General features: G+C 45.9%; 1 protein-coding gene across 2 annotated transcripts in view; it reads right to left on the bottom strand.

Moving 5' to 3' along the window:
* The window catches only part of LOC121620148 (glutamate receptor ionotropic, kainate 5-like), a 58,218-nt gene extending 42,019 nt beyond the window's left edge, over positions 1-16,199 (bottom strand). For both annotated transcript variants that reach the window (XM_041956104.1, XM_041956103.1), the window contains exons 1-4: positions 16,091-16,199; positions 4,964-5,128; positions 3,366-3,463; positions 1,581-1,746 (exon numbers count right to left, since the gene is read on the bottom strand). In XM_041956104.1, the coding sequence (XP_041812038.1) occupies positions 1,581-1,746; positions 3,366-3,463; positions 4,964-5,128; positions 16,091-16,199 (538 nt within the window). The remainder of the gene's footprint in view (positions 1-1,580; positions 1,747-3,365; positions 3,464-4,963; positions 5,129-16,090) is intronic.
* Positions 16,200-16,700: the final 501 nt, after the last annotated feature.

Raw genomic sequence — 16,700 nt, forward strand, 5'->3', positions numbered from 1 at the left:
TTTTGTTTGATACTTTGCCTTAGAGTTTAGCCTTGCCTTGTGCCTTTAGTTTGTTCTTTGTTTATCAGCCATAGTGCCTAGTTTTGCCTTGAGCCTTTTGTTTGTTACTTTTCTCATAGTCCTTTGTGCCAAGTTAGTTTGTTTTTTTTCACCATTTTCATCCTTAGCGCTTTTTGTTGTACTTTGATTATCTTGCCTTATTTTGTCGTATTACATCCTGAGCGATTTCTGTTCATAAATTATTCTTATTTTGAAATTCTCGCTGCTGTGTGGGTCTGCGTTCTTGAGTCCAGAAACCTCGTGCCTACGGGCTTGTCAATATGTGACTTTCTTACATTTTACCAACCAAACAAATCATCTGCTGACTGACTAAATCAACCAATGATTAATTAATAATGAAAAAAATCGTTCACGGCGTCAGATTATAAGAGAACAGGCAGCTCACAGTTAAACAGACTGAAATGAAAAGATTTAACTTATTGAAAAACCAAAACAGTTTCGTCCATGTTTAAATTTTCCATTCAGATGCTTCAGACCCGTCTTCCTCCTCGCAGGAATATAATCACTGAGTTTGATTTAGTTGTTGGTACAAATATTAATTGAATCACATTTAGAGGCAGATTATTGTTCAAAAATAGAAAGTTTCATTACTAAAATGCTTCCTGAGTAACTTTTGGAAAAGGCTGCTCATCTCAGCGTTAATATTCAGAGCCGGTCGTCCTCCCGCCTCGTTTCCTCGACCGGCCGTGACAGAAGCGGCAGACGCGTCCCCACTAATCGCCGCTATAAAGCGTTCATCATGGCGCCGCTGTTTTTTAACGGTCTGACAGCAGCGTTCACGACAACAACACAGGACGAGGACACTGAGAGCAGAGAGGCGTTAAAGGAGTGAGCCGGGGCAGCCCAGCCGGGCGGGGAAACAGGACGGAGGTCGAGACGGAGGAAGAGGAGAAGGAAGGACAGATTATAGATGAGTGAAGGAGTTAAACATTGGTGAACCTTCGTTGTCATTCGATCCTTCAGAGAACAGAGAGCCTCAGGAGTTCATCAGGATCAGAAACTGAAATCAAACACGTCTGACAGACCTCTTCATCCAGCTTCTGTCCTTATTTCACATTTTTAAAATTAGGAGTTCACATCATTTCCCCCCTTTAGAATGTCCGAATTCTCCCAGCATCACATTAAAAAAATCCCCCCGCAGTCCTGTTTGAAGGGGGAAACCACGCTTTGTGATCTGACACCACCTGCTTTCAAATAACAGTTTGAAGCCGAAGCATCAAACTCGTGGTGAAGACTGAAAAACTGCTCGATGTGAAGAAAGCCCAGCTGCTCCCCGTGCAGCACATTCAGCCACTCAGCACTTCCTGAAGCGTCTAACACAGCGCTGAGCGATGGAACGTCCAGGGGCGAGCAGATAAACATGAGTAATGAGTCAGGAGCTTCGGCTCGGCTCCTAAACTTACCAGAGAGGAAAAAAACCTCGTGAGAAAGGCGGGTAAAACCGCGGAGATGAGCAGCCGGGAGCAGAGAGTAACAGCGGCCTTAAAGGCACCATCAAACGGCGAGGAGGCGACACTCACACTCTGCTTTGGCGCAGATGAGGCTGGCCGTCGGGTAGCCGAAGGAGCGCAGGATGGACCCGATGGCCAGGCTCAGGTCCTCGTTGCTCGGGTAGAGCGTCACCGAGGCGAAGCGGAGGTAGGGCAGCTTCGGGGTTTCCTCGGGACCGATCTTCACATGAGGGATCTGAGGGGAGGAGGGAGAGTTTCATGTTTTCATGCTGCCTCGCTGCAAAAAGGTCTGGACTGAACTGAGGGACGACGAAGAGGAGCAGGAAACGAGCGCTTTGATCGGCCTCTGACGCTCGCTGACGATCGAGACTTTGTTCAGCTTCAGAAAGAAAATCTGGAAACGGAACGAAGCGTCGATCATCAGCGACATTAGAAAAGAAATCACAGAGAGTTTGTGTTCACCAGCAGCTGAAACATTCATATCAGAGGACGTCTTGATTTTATTTTAACGATTTTATTTTATTTATTTACTTATTTTATTTCTGGAGAAAACAGAAGAGAAAGAAACATTTTAGCTAAAAGTTATGAAATGTCCAAATGAGGAGTTAAACGTTCCTCCTCCGGAGAGCAGGATGAGCTTTCCCAGCTGTCGGTTCATCAGATCTTTGGGTTGAACAGAACATTTTTGGCCTGTTGGTGGCGCTAAAGGGAAGTTCAGGGGTCACTAAATCACAAAGGTTCTTCACAGGGGGACCATGAACCCGAACCGTATGGCCCCTGTTTCTCTAAACTGTGACCACGATGCTGATCACGTGTGCACGAACCTCGACTGCAGAGAGCTGAGATCTAAACCTGTTCCACCACAAGAACTTTTCCAGGGACCAAGAACTGTTCCTCTTATCTGCCTGTGGACTGGAGGAACCCAGGTGGAGCTATGGTCCCCGACCAGAACCTGAAATGCGTCTCTGATCGTACCAATCGTGTGAATGAACGGATGAAATAAACCACAAACACAGCTGAGGATGTTGAGTTCAGGTTGAGTCTCAAACCTGGTCCTGAAACAGTTTCTGTGACTGAACCTTGATGCTACATGAAATTCATCTGTACTTCAGTCCTTCTGGTTCCTCATTTAGTTCCTGACTTCAGCTCTGTTGCTCCAAACACAGGTGGAAAAACCTGGACTCTTGAGGAGTCTTGAGAAGTTTTCAGATGTATTTCAGAGTTTTAAAGCGGCTCGTTTCAATCCTGCGACTGACGCCGTCTCTATTTCAAACGAGCGACTAATTGAAAAATGAATCACATCAGAGATGAATGAAGAATCTGGTCAGAGGCCAAATGTCTGATCCGGTGTGATTTAACCCCGGTTCACACCTGCGGAGGTTTAAACAGTAAACTGTAATTAGCTCAGCCGGGCTTCACTCCGATCTCACAGCTTATTTTAAATCCGAGCAGAGAATCCAATAATATGAGAGCTGTCAGGCGGAGACATCGGGACGCCGGAGGCTTCAAAGAAGACGGAGACGGACTCGTGTCGACCCGCTCAGGCTTCGACGGAAGTTAAACCGTTTCAGAAAGCTGCTTCAGAGTTCACCTTCCACATGTTACACCTTTCCTAAACCTTTCACCTGAGGAGAATATTCTCACCTCTAATTTGAATGCAGGACTTTACCTGAATTAATGTCTCTTTCAGTTGTTATCAATAAATAATAATGTATCAATACTGTATAAATATATATAAAGTATCAGAACTACTAATATTAACTGTTAATATTAGTAATAATAACAAGTCAGAGTACAACAGCAGTAACGGCACAAGTACATCGACACGCACACACTGAGTGTCATGTGACTCACCTCTTTCTCTCCACAGATGTGACTGATGGTGGAGCCGGAGGCGGGGCTGGAGGCGGGGCCAATCACAGCGACCACGCCCTTCGGCAGGATCTGACACACTGAAAAAACACAAAACAAGGTTTGTGTTTCGGAGTTAAAGCTTCACATCCAGCTGAAATTTGAATCGTTAGAATATTCTGTTTTGGTCTCGAGGTCCTGAGGGAAACCTCCGGCTCTGTTTCTGATTTTATTTTTAGATTTTTACATGAGACAGAAATGATAAGTGCTTCTCATCTTTCTTTCACTCGTATTTCTGAGAGGAACATAGAAAAGATCACAAAGAGGCATTTAGCTGAAGAGGACCAGAGACGCCGAGGCTGAAGGAACACGAAGGACCTGCAGGTTTCTGAGAGCAGAAACATGGATGTGTTTCTCATTGAGCTGTGGTTTGTGTCGGCCCGGCTCAGAATGCTTCATGTGTCCTGTACAGTCTGTGCCCGCTCTAAATTTACACCTGTGTGTGTGTGTGTGTGTGCGTGTTTGTGGATGTGTGTGTGGCCATGTATTACTCATGTTGTGGGACATGAATCTGTTTACACAGTCACATCGTGGGGCCTTCCTCATGGGGACAAAACATGAGTCATAAAATAATCATTAAATTTTAGTGTGAAGACTTTTTTATGGTTGAGGTGTATGTGTGTGCATGTGCATGTGTGTGTTTGTAGGCGTGCACATGTGTGTGTATGAGGGTTTGTGTGTGTGTGTGTTTGTGTGTGTTTACGTGTGTGTGTGTGTTAATGTGTGTGTGTGTGTATGTACGTGTGTGTTAGTGTGTGTGCATGTGTGTGTGTGTGTGTTAGTGTGTGTGTGTGTTAGTGTATGTGTGTGTGTATATGTGTGTGTATGTGTGTTAGTGTGTGTATATGTGTGTATATGTGTGTATGTGTGTATGTGTGTGTGTGTTAGTGTGTGTATATGTGTGTGTATGTGTGTATGTGTGTGTGTGTGTGTGTGCCTCTCTGCTCTGACAGAAACATTAACTGCCTCTCTGGTGTGAAGTCTGTCTTTGTGCTGCTGGCGGTTCATAATCAATAAACATCTTCAGCAGGTGTTCGTGCAGAACGCTGCGAGCTCTCTGGTCGCTCTGACCTCCGCTTGGCGCCGACTCTGCACCCTCTGAATCTGTGAAACACCGCCGTCGTCCATCTGTCTGCTTCCATCATGTTCAGGTAGAAACTCGACTGATGAGCTAAAAGCAGCTGTGAATATTTTCTGAACCAGTCTGAGCTGGAATTTATCGTGAGTTAACGGGTTTCTGTGAGGAGGATTGATCAGGACTGAAACAAACACTGATAACATGAAAACGGGCGGCGGGAACAGGTGGGACTCGTCCTGGTATTTGTGAAGCCTCATTGGTGCGGCTCTGTTGAACAGGTGTGATATTTAAAGTGCAGGTTCAGGTGGTGGAGCCATTTCACCTGCTGCCCCGCTGCCCTGCCTCGTTAAATAAAGGTTGGAGCTGCATTGCTCTGGTCTGCGTCCTCACAGAGCGGCACCCGCCGCCGCCGCACCTTCAGCCACACGACGAAGAGGAGGAAGAGGACGAGACGGTGACTTACTGGTGTCGGTGGTGTCGTACTGGGAGTCCTTCTGCAGCTCGTAGACGTCCACCTCCACCCTCGCCTGGGAGGGGCCCTCCATCAGACTGTTGATGTTCTCCCTCGCCAGAGCCAGCGCCAGACGCTCGCCGCGACCACACACGGACTGGTCATCCAAAATGGCCGCTGGCGGGAGAGAAGTTGAGAAGTGAAGACGTGCTTCTGTCTGTTTTTACAGAAGAAAACATTTCATGATGCTGTTTTTGGAGGGTCAGTGAACACAACACGCCCGAGCTCTGCGTTCTGTCCGGACCTGCTGTTGACCTTCATCATCTCTAAAATCCATCATCATCAATTGTTTCTGCAGGTTAGTTTTGTTTCTCTTCACTGTCTGGTTATAATGTTCACCAGCTACCTAATCACCTCATGATGCTACTTCACACATCTGAACTGCTCAGATCTTTATTTCAGTAGCTGCTCGAGCCGCAAGGCACCAAAACATCAAACATTTCACTGGATAAGCAAAGAGGAAAGTCCACAACATGAATAAAAAAAATAATTAAATTAAATGAAAAATAGTCCAGAACATGAATAAAAATAGTCCACAACATGAATAAAATTACTCCACAACATGAATAAAATGTGTTTGTTTTTTCTTTTGATTTATTTTACGTCCGCTCGTGTTTATCAGGTGACCCCTTGGAGGGTCCCGACCTCTACGTTGGGAACCACTGAGCTATCCACCAGCTCCAGACGTAACATGCTGCTCACACTCTGTCGCATTATGAGTGGAATCAACGTCACTTTATCAACCACATCGACCTCCTCCTCTATAATCCACTCCTCGTGCACTAGAAGGTATTTTTATACTCTGAGCCAGAGGTATTAGTACTTTTTTTTATTTTTTCTTAGATTCATTGCACATAGGAAACCTTATTTTTTACATTTTTAAATTCTTTTTGTCGTTGCTTATTTGCACAATTGCATTGTTCTTGTTTGCACCTTCCAATGCTGTTTGCGCCCCCCCCCGCCCCCCCCCCCCCCCTTCTGTGTTGTAAAGAGCTTCTGTAGCAGTGAATTTCTCCTTGTGAGATTAATCAAGTCTTCAACAATCTGATAGGACAGGATGTATCTCAGGGGTCTTTTTCTGCATTTTACTTTGATCCTTTCAGTACACGTTGTTGCTGATACTTCTGTACTTTTACTTCAGTTGGATTGTGACTGTTTTTACTTTGTCGTATGATACTTCTACTCGGGCGTGTGCAGCGTGTGAGAAGAGAACGGCAGCAGCAGGATGATGAGCCGAACACGGATCTGACGCTCGTCCTTTGAACAGGAAGCGGCAGCTAAAAACGACTCGTTTCTATTTCCTCCCGCTAGACGCGGTGAAGAGGAGTACCTGGTGGCTGTACAGTAACACCTGCCATGTTTATTTCCGTCGCCGCCTCCCCGCTGACTCGCCTGCTTTGAATATTGAGCGGGCTGGAAAGTGCGACGGCGTGATCGCGGAACGCAAACGGTGAGACAGCAGTCGGGCGGTTCGTTAACTGAAAGAGCTTCCACACATCACGCTTTAATACCAGCAGGTGGATCAGCTCTGTCTGCCCCCTCCTCTGAGAACCAGATCTCCATTCAGGATCAGGAGCCTTTAGATGTTTACAGCGTAAATCATCCTTCCTCATTTCCCCGTTTGAGCGGGAACGCCGAGCCGAACGCCGCGGAGCGAAGACACCGAACAACAAGACTAAAAATCAAAGTGAATATGCTGCTGAGACTCAGTAACAAGCAGAAAGTCTTCAGCTCCTGCCGGGACTTGCTCTGGATTTGATTTGTGCTCCTTGAATAATTAACGCCTCTCGGGGCGAACTAGGGGGCGATTTATCGCGTCCTTCTTTAGAAAGACTGTTGTGGATTTTCGCAGTTTAGGAAACCACAAAAAGAGCCAGATGGTTCATGTCGAGCTATCTGATGCTCTCTGTGAAAACCTCCTCAGGAACACGACTGCAAAGAGGATGACACTGTTTCACTGACATCTGAGAGCTCAAAGACGCGTCCCCCCCCAGGCCAGCTCCGTCCCCTGAGAGCTACATTCTCCTAAATGCTTTTTCCAAACACATTTTGGGTGGGTTAACGTTTTTCTTAAAGAAAAGCGATGGCGCTGTAGCCCAGAGAGGGCTTCACACTGACGGTGCAGCTGCAGCCAGCAGCTGGTTAGCTTAGCTTAGCATAAAGACTGGAAACAAGGGGAAACAGCTAGCAGGGCTCTGTCCAAAGGTAACAAGATCTACCTGCAGCACCAGAGAGGAAAGAAAGAAAATGGGTTGAGAACCACGCTCTACAACATTATCCCACCGCACTGGTTTCTACCTGACAACAACATCCTGGTATTTCAGGATAAAATCTGAGTGAGAAGGCAGGAGCTGAAGCTGCAGGAAGAAAAACAGCGTCGAGGGAAACAAATCCTGAAATATTCTTCTTTGTGCTGCAAGAAGCTCTTTGTCTCATTGGAAAGAAATGATGCTTGTTGGAGCCTAAACAGACAGAGAGGCAGAGCTCAGTATCTTCCCAGAATCCCCGGCGCTCAGAGAGAGGAGGAGGAGGAGGAGGAGGGGCAGGATGAAGATGAGAAGGGAGATAAAGAGTCTTCTTCAGGAGCCTCAGCAGCGTTCAGACACTATCTGTGTTTACACAAGATCTGGTTCTCTGGGTCACTGCGACCACACACACGCACACACACACGCACGCGCACGCACGCACACACACACGCACGCACGCACACACACACGCACGCACACACGCACGCACGCACAGACACACGCACACACGCACGCACGCACACACACACACGCACGCACGCACGCACACACACACACACGCACACGCACACACGCACGCACACACACACACACGCACACGCACACACAGGCAGGTTAACAATGCTGGAGAGAGCAGATGGAGAGAAGTAATCACAGAGGGTCAAACTCTTGATCCCTGTCCTAAAAGTTTTCAGAGTGAAGCGACTCTCTGTGAGAAGCTGAGCGGCCATCTTTGTTAGCAGATTCAGAATCAGCAGATATTTACAGAAACTGATGAAGCTGATGAGCTCCGACAGTAAATATATTGACTTTGTGCTGTTTTCAGGTGAGTTTGTGTCAGAGAGGATCAGCAGGTGATCACAGTCTGTCTGATTAACGGCTGACACTGAGTTGTGAATCGGGGTTGTATTTGGGAAAAGAATGATGAAAGAGAGAGAAAGTTTAAACCCCGCCTCCTTTCTCACCTCCACACAGGCGACCAATAAAAGGCCAAACATTTTATTGATCCTCACATGAACTTTAGAAATCAGAACTCCCTCAGAGTAAACGGGTCATTTCTCTGCTGCTGCGCTCCGTCTCTTCACCTGCGTGCCTGCAGATCGTCTCAGCCTCCAGCTCTGACCCTGTTTGTTGCACTTGGTGATAAACTCGTTTCTCTGTTTTCTTCCCGCCGTTGTGTTTCCTGTGAATTACCTCCTGACAGCCCTGTTTACCATCCCTGAGCTGTAAAACAAGCTCCACTCAAATTTAATATCGAATTATGCTGTTTCAACTCCGGTTTACCCTCGTGGCGAAACGCCTTCGCTTTTCCTGCCCGCCGGTGCAGAAACGTCATCTTGTGTTTATGTATTTAAGAGGTCGTACAGCGCCGCCGCCGTGCGCTTTGTTCTCGGTTTAACCTGAGACACGACGACAAAACTCTTTCATCGAGGCAGACGGAGCTCCGCAGACTGATTTCATTCCACCCCTGGAGGCGGTGCGACTTCAGACAAAACAGGTTTTCTTGTCGCTTCCCACCTGTGAGCTTCATGCATTTGACATTCTCTGATTGGAGTGTGGAAGTCCGGACTCCGGGGGCCGCAGGTAGGTCGACAGACTCAACGAGACACGACGAAACGGAGAATAAAAACAACAACTTGCTCCGTCGGCCTGCGGCTGGAATCCTCAGGTGGCTGACGTCCTTTCAGAGGCGAACGACTCCTCTGTGCACACGGCGCCCGGCGAGCGCCGATGTGTCCACGTCTCTAATCCGTGCATTGATGTTCTCTCTGAGCTGGCCACCCTGACCACATGAAGTCTCGTTGAAGTGGAGAGCGGCGATGTGGCGGGAAACGTTCCCTGAGGTAAACAAAGAGGTGCGAGCTCGGAGACGCCTCATGACTCTTATTAGTCGTCCGTCTGCGTCTGAGTCCAGACGTTTGAACCTCCACAGTCAATCTGGATCCATTTCCGAGCAGGATGTTTGAGTCACATTAGCGACGTGGATCCACGGTTGGTGGTCTCAGCCGGTCTGAGATGTCTCAACAACAACTGGATGCATTGATATGAAATTTGGTTCAGACATTCACTCCTCAGGATGAACTCACTGGCAGCGCCGTATGGTGGCAAATAAACATGCAGCCTGCCTCCTGCAGCTGGTTAGCAAGGCGGCAGCTACCTGGACAACAAATGAGGAAAAATGGACCGAAACCTGTGAGGGGCTGGAGTACACCCCCACCAGCACACACACATGATGTGTCCACAATAACAGCTGAATTCTGTCAGAGTGACAGAAAATGAGACATTTCACAGGAAACAGGCGACAATCTGCCATCAGGAACTGTTATCTTTTTTATTTTCTACTTTCTAGAATTAGTTTGTGATTTAGAAGGAAAGTTATGACACATTTTTATATCTTCTTAGGAACTTCCATCTGCTGAAGCAGCGTTGTGCTGGTTTCTAATTTTTTAAAACGATCATTGTACAATTATCCAACAGATATTAAAGGCTGTTTATTAATCTCTATATGTTATATTTTCTGAATTATTTCTCTGCAGTTGTTTCTTTTCAATCAAGCTTCAGTTTTTGTGAGAAATTCCAGTTTCTCAGGAAAAGTGCTGATAGATTCCCACAAAGTAAAACCATCAGCATCAACATGATGTGAGGCAGCGTCCCTGCAGGTGAAGTCTGAGAATCATTAAAGGATAACTTTCGTTTTTTACAACCTGGACCTTATTTGTAGCATTAAATACGACCATTTACTCACCCAGACAACTTTGGTGTTATTTGGAGTCGTTTTGAAGAAATTAGCCCCAGAGGAGCGGCGCGTATATCCGTATAATGCGAGTACTCGGGGCATCCATGCGCAGCCTCTATAAACACATAATCTGCAGAAACTCGTTCATATTCCAATATTTTGTTCTGATATGCTGGTGCTATTCCCCTCTGAGCCGGCGGTCGGCTAGTTTAGCTGTAGTTTGGCACAGCTGTGGTTCGTTATTGCGTATTCGTAGCTGACCGCCGCAGAGTCAGCCGTGTTTTGGCTGGCTGCTCGCAGCGCCCGACGTTCGTTAATGACATCATCCACGTCAGAGGTAGTTGCCTAGAGACGCCGGATGTTGATAACATGGAATAGCACCAAAGTTATCCTTTCAGGAGAAATGTTGGGTTAAAGCTGCAGGATGTGTTTGGGAAACGTTGATGGAAAAACCCTCCAGATTAAAGCTTGTGTGCTGCTCGTCTCTCTGCCTTCATGTTGAGTGTTTTCTTCTTTTGCCATCACTCTTTTTTATTTCATTTCATTTCAGCCATTTGTTTATTCAGTTTTTCGTTGTTAATCTTTCTGTCTGTCTGTTTCTGACCTTTGGTGTCGAGCTGGTGGCTCACAGGTCGGACAGACGGGAACAAAGTTTCCACTAAAGGTATGAAATTGATATTCAGTCTGGGTTTTTCTCCAAAAGGAGACATTTGCCTTTTCAAATAAAAACTGACACCTTCACTTACAAAATGAGTTGTGCCTCAAATTTGAAAAATGTACTTTGAGCTAATTTTGAAAGGATTAATGTTGCCGCCGTCCTGCGGTGACAAACTGCTTTTACAGACCAGCTTCTCTGTAGTTTAGAGATATTTATTGATGAACTGAAGCTAATGAATCCTTCAGAATGACTGATAGCGCAGGTTGAAATCATTCATGGAGGTTTTTATCTGCAGCTGAAGGACACCGATGCTGCTGAATTGTTAAAATCCCTCGCTACAATATTTATGCTCTTGACTTGGTTTTTAATCCTGCCGGAGGAGAAAGTATCTGCACGCTGATGAAGATTTATTTCAGACTCTTTTGATTTTCAACACTATAAGTCACCGCTTTGCATCAGTGCAGAGGGTGGACACAATAACACGTACAGCCGTGCAATGTAATGCAATCCTCGCCACAGCGAGCTTCACTAAATTGTTAAAATGGAACTTGAAGTTTTCATTCCGAAGAAAGTTTTCTCGCTCTCGCTGGTTTGCTTCATGGCTTAAAAACCTTCAGATTCTGAGTCAAGAGTAAAAACTGACCACGTTTGTGTCATAGATGTCTTTATATAATGGAAGTCAATGGGAAAAAATGGGATCTTGTCGTTGCAGTACTGCAGTTGACCACTGGGACAAATTTGCAGTGAGGCTGACTCCCCACATGGTTTCCAGCTCTCCTGATAGAGCCATGGTCTGTTTAAGAGTTATGTTCAGTCTCAGATCTGCATAAGATCCAGGATTTAATTAGCTTAGCTTAGCACCAAAGGTTGACAAGCCTCCCTGAAGTCCCTGCACCTGGCTGTTGTTCACCAAGTTAAGTAGCATTATGGGTAATGCGGGCCAGGTTATGTTGCTGATCCTTACTTTTTTAACTGTCCATCATGAGTCCAAGATTGTTACGGGAGCGCAATGCTAAATCAGTGAAGTACTCTTTTGAACCACCTATTATCATCATAAGCAAGTTAGCATGGCAGTGTTAGCACTTTGCATTCTGTGCCTCACTGCAGCGTCACAGAGCTGCTAGCAACAGAGCTAGCTGCCGTTTGCCTGCAGCGATGACGTCTTCGTCAACCTTCTGATGCACAGACGGACTCCTGCTCGTTTCTGCTCCGGCATCAGCGTCTCTGAACACTAATTGGTATTTGACTGGGATTTATTGACCCGCGAGCTGGTGTGGCGGCTCGGCCGGAGACCTGCGACATAAACTCTGAGTTGCTCTAATTACAGTTACCGTTTCTGATCTCATCTGGGTCGTTTCTCAGCGTGACAGCGATGAATCTGCTCGTTAAACGTATGTGATTGATAATTAGTGCTGAGTCATTCTTGTTTGTGATTTGATTGCTGCTCATGTGAAGTGCTGGTTATAATTGCGTCTTTGGAGGCCTTGTTTCCATGGATAAGACAAAGTCCTGAAACACTTGGGTTGTCTGAGGACACAGTTTGTTCCTGTAATACGATTCGATTTGTTCATTGATCGGGCAAGATGGTGCGAACGTATCGTCAGATTGTTTCCTGCTGAGTCACTCGTATTCTAAATGCAAACGTTTTATCCTCATCATCAATGGAAGCGAGTGATGCAGGGTCTTCTGTTTTCCTTTCTTCACACGACGTCACATCTCGTCCCTCTGTGTGACGGCAGGTTTTCCAGAATAAATATGAACACTTTCGCATTCAGACGACACCTCCTGCAAGCAAGTCTACTCCGACCTCGGGGGAGGAGGTCATAGTGGAAGTTTGGCCCAACAACAGTCAACATTGATTTCTTTTATTTTTTAATACGACAGTTTGAAGTAACTACTTGTAGCCAAGTAGTGACCAAACGAGCTCAACTCACAGTCCACTTACTGGCTTTTTAAGGAGCTTTTGACCGCGGCACCGAGGACTTCTCATGCTTCTGGCGACTGTTCCCTCTAAAACAACGATGGCAGCGCCTAAAGGGATTAGCTTCCATCAGAACTGGAAGAACAAAGAGCAGCGCTGAAGGCTTTTCTCCACTGAAAAGACGTTTTCACTCTTATCCCGACTGGCTTTCACCTTCCTGACGAGTCATTTTGCTCAATGATTTGATTTGATAGACAGGTGGTTCATCCAATCAGCTGCCAGGCATCGTCTGAACACTTTCCACCGACGACTTCTCAGACGGTGTAACAAGCCATGCGATGCGTCAGGTTACATTCGTGGTGGAAATGTCGTGTAAAACAGAAGAACTGAGAGTGAGACGGAGGTGTGTGCTGTTTGTTTCATCTTTTGTTCAGATTAGTGTTCAGATCGCCCCCCCATGATGGTCTGATGTTTGGTTACCTGCCAAAGCAGCCCACAGGACAAACTGTACCAGACTTCTGACTGCTGGCATTTCGCCACCACGAGCAGATTCTTGAGTGACAAAAACACTTTCACACACTCACTTTTATCCCTCTGCCACTGAATCATGGACCTTGAAAATTTGGTTACAGCTGAGTGTGTTGGAGTGGAACTAAATTAGATTTTCCAGCACCTGGAGAGAGAAATACAGCTGAAAGGAAACATTCACGCACCTGAGCGCGGTCAAAAAGCATTTCTGCCTGAATTCAAACACAGACTGGTTATTTTGTTTGTTTTACAAAAGCAATTTTCTCTCAGCAAATCCAGAACAGCGATTTATTTTTGCATCAATTTACTTTGAGTCAAATCAGTGATCATCCTGTCAAATGTTAAATTAAATGTACATAAGATACAGAAAAAACAGATTCAGAAATAGTTCACCTAAATGTACAGAACATAAATGAATAAACTTTCCACTCTTACAGTTTATTCAGATTTGACTAAAACCGCCGTGCAACGTGCTGAGACCTGGTCGAATGATTCTTCTGTTTTGTTGTTTGATGTTTGCTTCATGAGTCAAATCATACTGTAAAGGCTCATTTTGTGTTTTTCTTCATACAAGAGTCACATTTTGGAAACTTCAGTATTTTGTTCAAGAACTTTCATGAGCAAGAAATAGAAATACAGTGATCCCTCGCTATAACGCGGTTTACTTTTCACGGTTTTGCTACTTCAAGGATTTGCATTGTGCATTGTGTTCTGCATTCTGATTGGCTAAAAAGTCACTCCGCTTCTTCTTACGTACACGTACGTAAAACAGCTCGCCAAATTCACATTACGTACGTACAAATTCTCTTGCAATTTCGAGTTTCTCTAAAACCCATAATGTCGACAAAACGCTCTGGACCGACAAAAGCACCTGCGGCAGGGCCCAAAAGGCGGCGGAAGATGCGGAAGAAAAAAGAGCGACAACAACTGCCTATCACCATGTTCTCCTCCCGAACAAACACACCTGCACCGCGGGCTTCAGAAGAAGAAAACACTGCAGAGCGGAGTCAGGATGCAGCGGCTCAGTCTGAAGAGCAGTGAAATACACCTGAGTCACTATTTGTCCGACTGTACTTTGTATTTTTTCATAATCATTTTTAATTTTCTCCCGTTTAATCCAATTACTTGGGTCACGGTGGGCGGTGCTAATCTCCGAAATTTGAAGCCTTCTGTTTATATCGATGATTAAAATTATTATTTGACAGTACAGTACAGAAGTTATTTGTTGAAAAAAACGTTTCTAGTACTTTTATTTGTGAAACAAAAAAAAATTAAAGGTTTCTACTTCACGGATTTTGCCTATCACGGGTTCTTTTTGGAACGTTACCCCCGCGAAAAACAAGGGTATACTGTATTGTAGTTGTAAGCATGCATGTTATATTCATGAAGGATTCGAAATGAGCCAAATTTGCAGAACGGTCTAATCTCAGACTGAATTGCAGGAAGAGATTTCCAGGATTTTCATTTTATATTTTAGTTTTTTTTATTTGTGACGTGTTTATATCTTTAGCAGGAACCAATGTACAGCTGAGAGCTGCAGACAGGAAGTGAGGAAGAGTTCAGAGACGGACCATCACACCTCTGCATCATGGGATTTTAATTTAAAACTGCAGAATAAAACCAGCTGTTTCCTTTAAACCTGGGGTGAAATATACTAAAAATATACTAATATAATAAAGAACAATTCTTATGTTGTGGTCTTGTCTCTACGTTTCTCTTTAAAGCTGAGTTCTCTCTTTCGTCTCCATGACATCATCTGTGAGGGTGAACTGTGACTTCTGCTATTTTCAGCCTAACTCATCTGGCTGAAAGAGCCGTGTGTGTGTGTGTGTGTGTGTGTGTGTGTGTGTGTGTGTGTGTGGATCAGGAAGCTGTGATAAATGGAGGTGTGAAAGGTGAGCCATTACACATCGCCGGGCGACCTGGTTGCCATGGCAGCTTGCATGTTGTAAGCGCGCGCCGGTTTTGATAAAAGCAGCGGGGATTTGAACTCGGGGCCATCAGGGCCGAGACGTGAACATGAGACGAAGGCTTATCTGCTGCGAGGAGAGAGCTGAACTTTTACTTCAGTGTTAAGTCTCGGCTTTTATTTGAGTTAATCTTCCTCGGCGGGGCGCGGTGAGAGCAGGAAGTGAGAGGCGATAGCAGAGTGGCCTAGCTGTGAATCACGAAGGGAAGTCACGGAGACGCTCCCCGATCCGGCTTCTGCCGAGTTTATTCGCGCCTACAAATGATCCGACCTGGGACGGAGACAAAACCAGGAGCGAGGAAGAGGAAATGGAGACGGCGAGCGAGCAGTGGAGACAAAGGGAAGCCTCAAGGGGCCGGCAAAGCGGCAAACAAAACAAAGAGATAGTGTGAGAGGAATCAAGATGGCAAACAGAGATGGAGGTGGGTGGTGAGAGGAGAAACAAAATGACGAGGAAGCACAAGAGGAGAGCGATACAAGAACAACACAACGGAGGAGTAACGAGCGAGCGTGTAAAAATAGAGGGGAGGCAGAGGAAGAGCGTTTTTATCTCTTAACACCTTCAAACAGGAGAGAGAGAAGATGATTCTGGGTAAAAAGTGATGCTGTGCACTGAGCTCGGCTTTAGGGCCTCATGTTTGCTCCCCCTCCCCCCCTCCAGCTGCTGCTATCCTCCCATTCTAACGCCATCATGAGCTGAACAGGCCAGTTTGTAGGTTAAAGGTAGAGCTGTGACTGAGCCTGTGCACAGGTGGGTGTCGGTCTGGACAGTAAAGTTGCTGCTGATGCAAACCGAACGTTTCCTGCTGCTGCAGCTTCACAATAAAAGCGTTTGACCGATGAGTCGTCTTATTGTCTTAAGATCGTTGTAGTGAAAACTAAGTGAAATAAAGACTGTCAGCTAGGTTTGGGGATGTATGCGGTGTTCCTCTATCAAGACTCAAACAGCAGCATGGAGTTAAAAAGTCGACTCCAAATGCAGACACTGGGATTCGAACGTGTCACAGCGACAGTACTCACCCATCCGGACGGCAGAGAGGGTGTTGGCCTGGCTGAAGGAGAGCGGTGCCATGGTCAGCAGCAGGACGACGACATAAATCGACAGCAGCAGTGCTGGCAGAGCCGGCATCTTCCACTGCTCCTCATGGAGAATGGTCTGCTGGCTGCCTGTACCGCCACCTGCAGGACAGGAGGATTCATTACTACGACACAATCTCCCACATATCACATACTGAGTTTTCATTTTAATGGTAGAATTCAACCTCTCCAAATGTCACTGCTGACAGTCATCATGCAGGTGTGAAGCTGCTGCTCCACAAACACACAACGTCTGTCACGCCAGAGACAGTCTTTATGACAGCATGTTGTCATTTTAGCTACGAGCTGCCGTAGAAGCAGAAACTTTATCAGCAGAAAATCCACATTTAGTACATCTGATGTGTTAGAACTGACTCCACACTGAAGAGAAATCATAGCAGAAACAGCACCAGGTGAGCCTTCGTCCCTGCAAAAGACAAGGCGACAGCTGCTAGCTTGTTTATGTGCGTAGCATTAGCGACCAGGTTAGCGTAACTTGCCATTTTTGCATAGATTAGCGCAGGTAGGTTGCTAGCTTGAAAACAGCCACAGT

The sequence above is a fragment of the Chelmon rostratus genome, chromosome 16 (assembly GCF_017976325.1).
Source record: "Chelmon rostratus isolate fCheRos1 chromosome 16, fCheRos1.pri, whole genome shotgun sequence".
NCBI classification, from domain to species: Eukaryota; Metazoa; Chordata; class Actinopteri; order Chaetodontiformes; family Chaetodontidae; genus Chelmon; species Chelmon rostratus.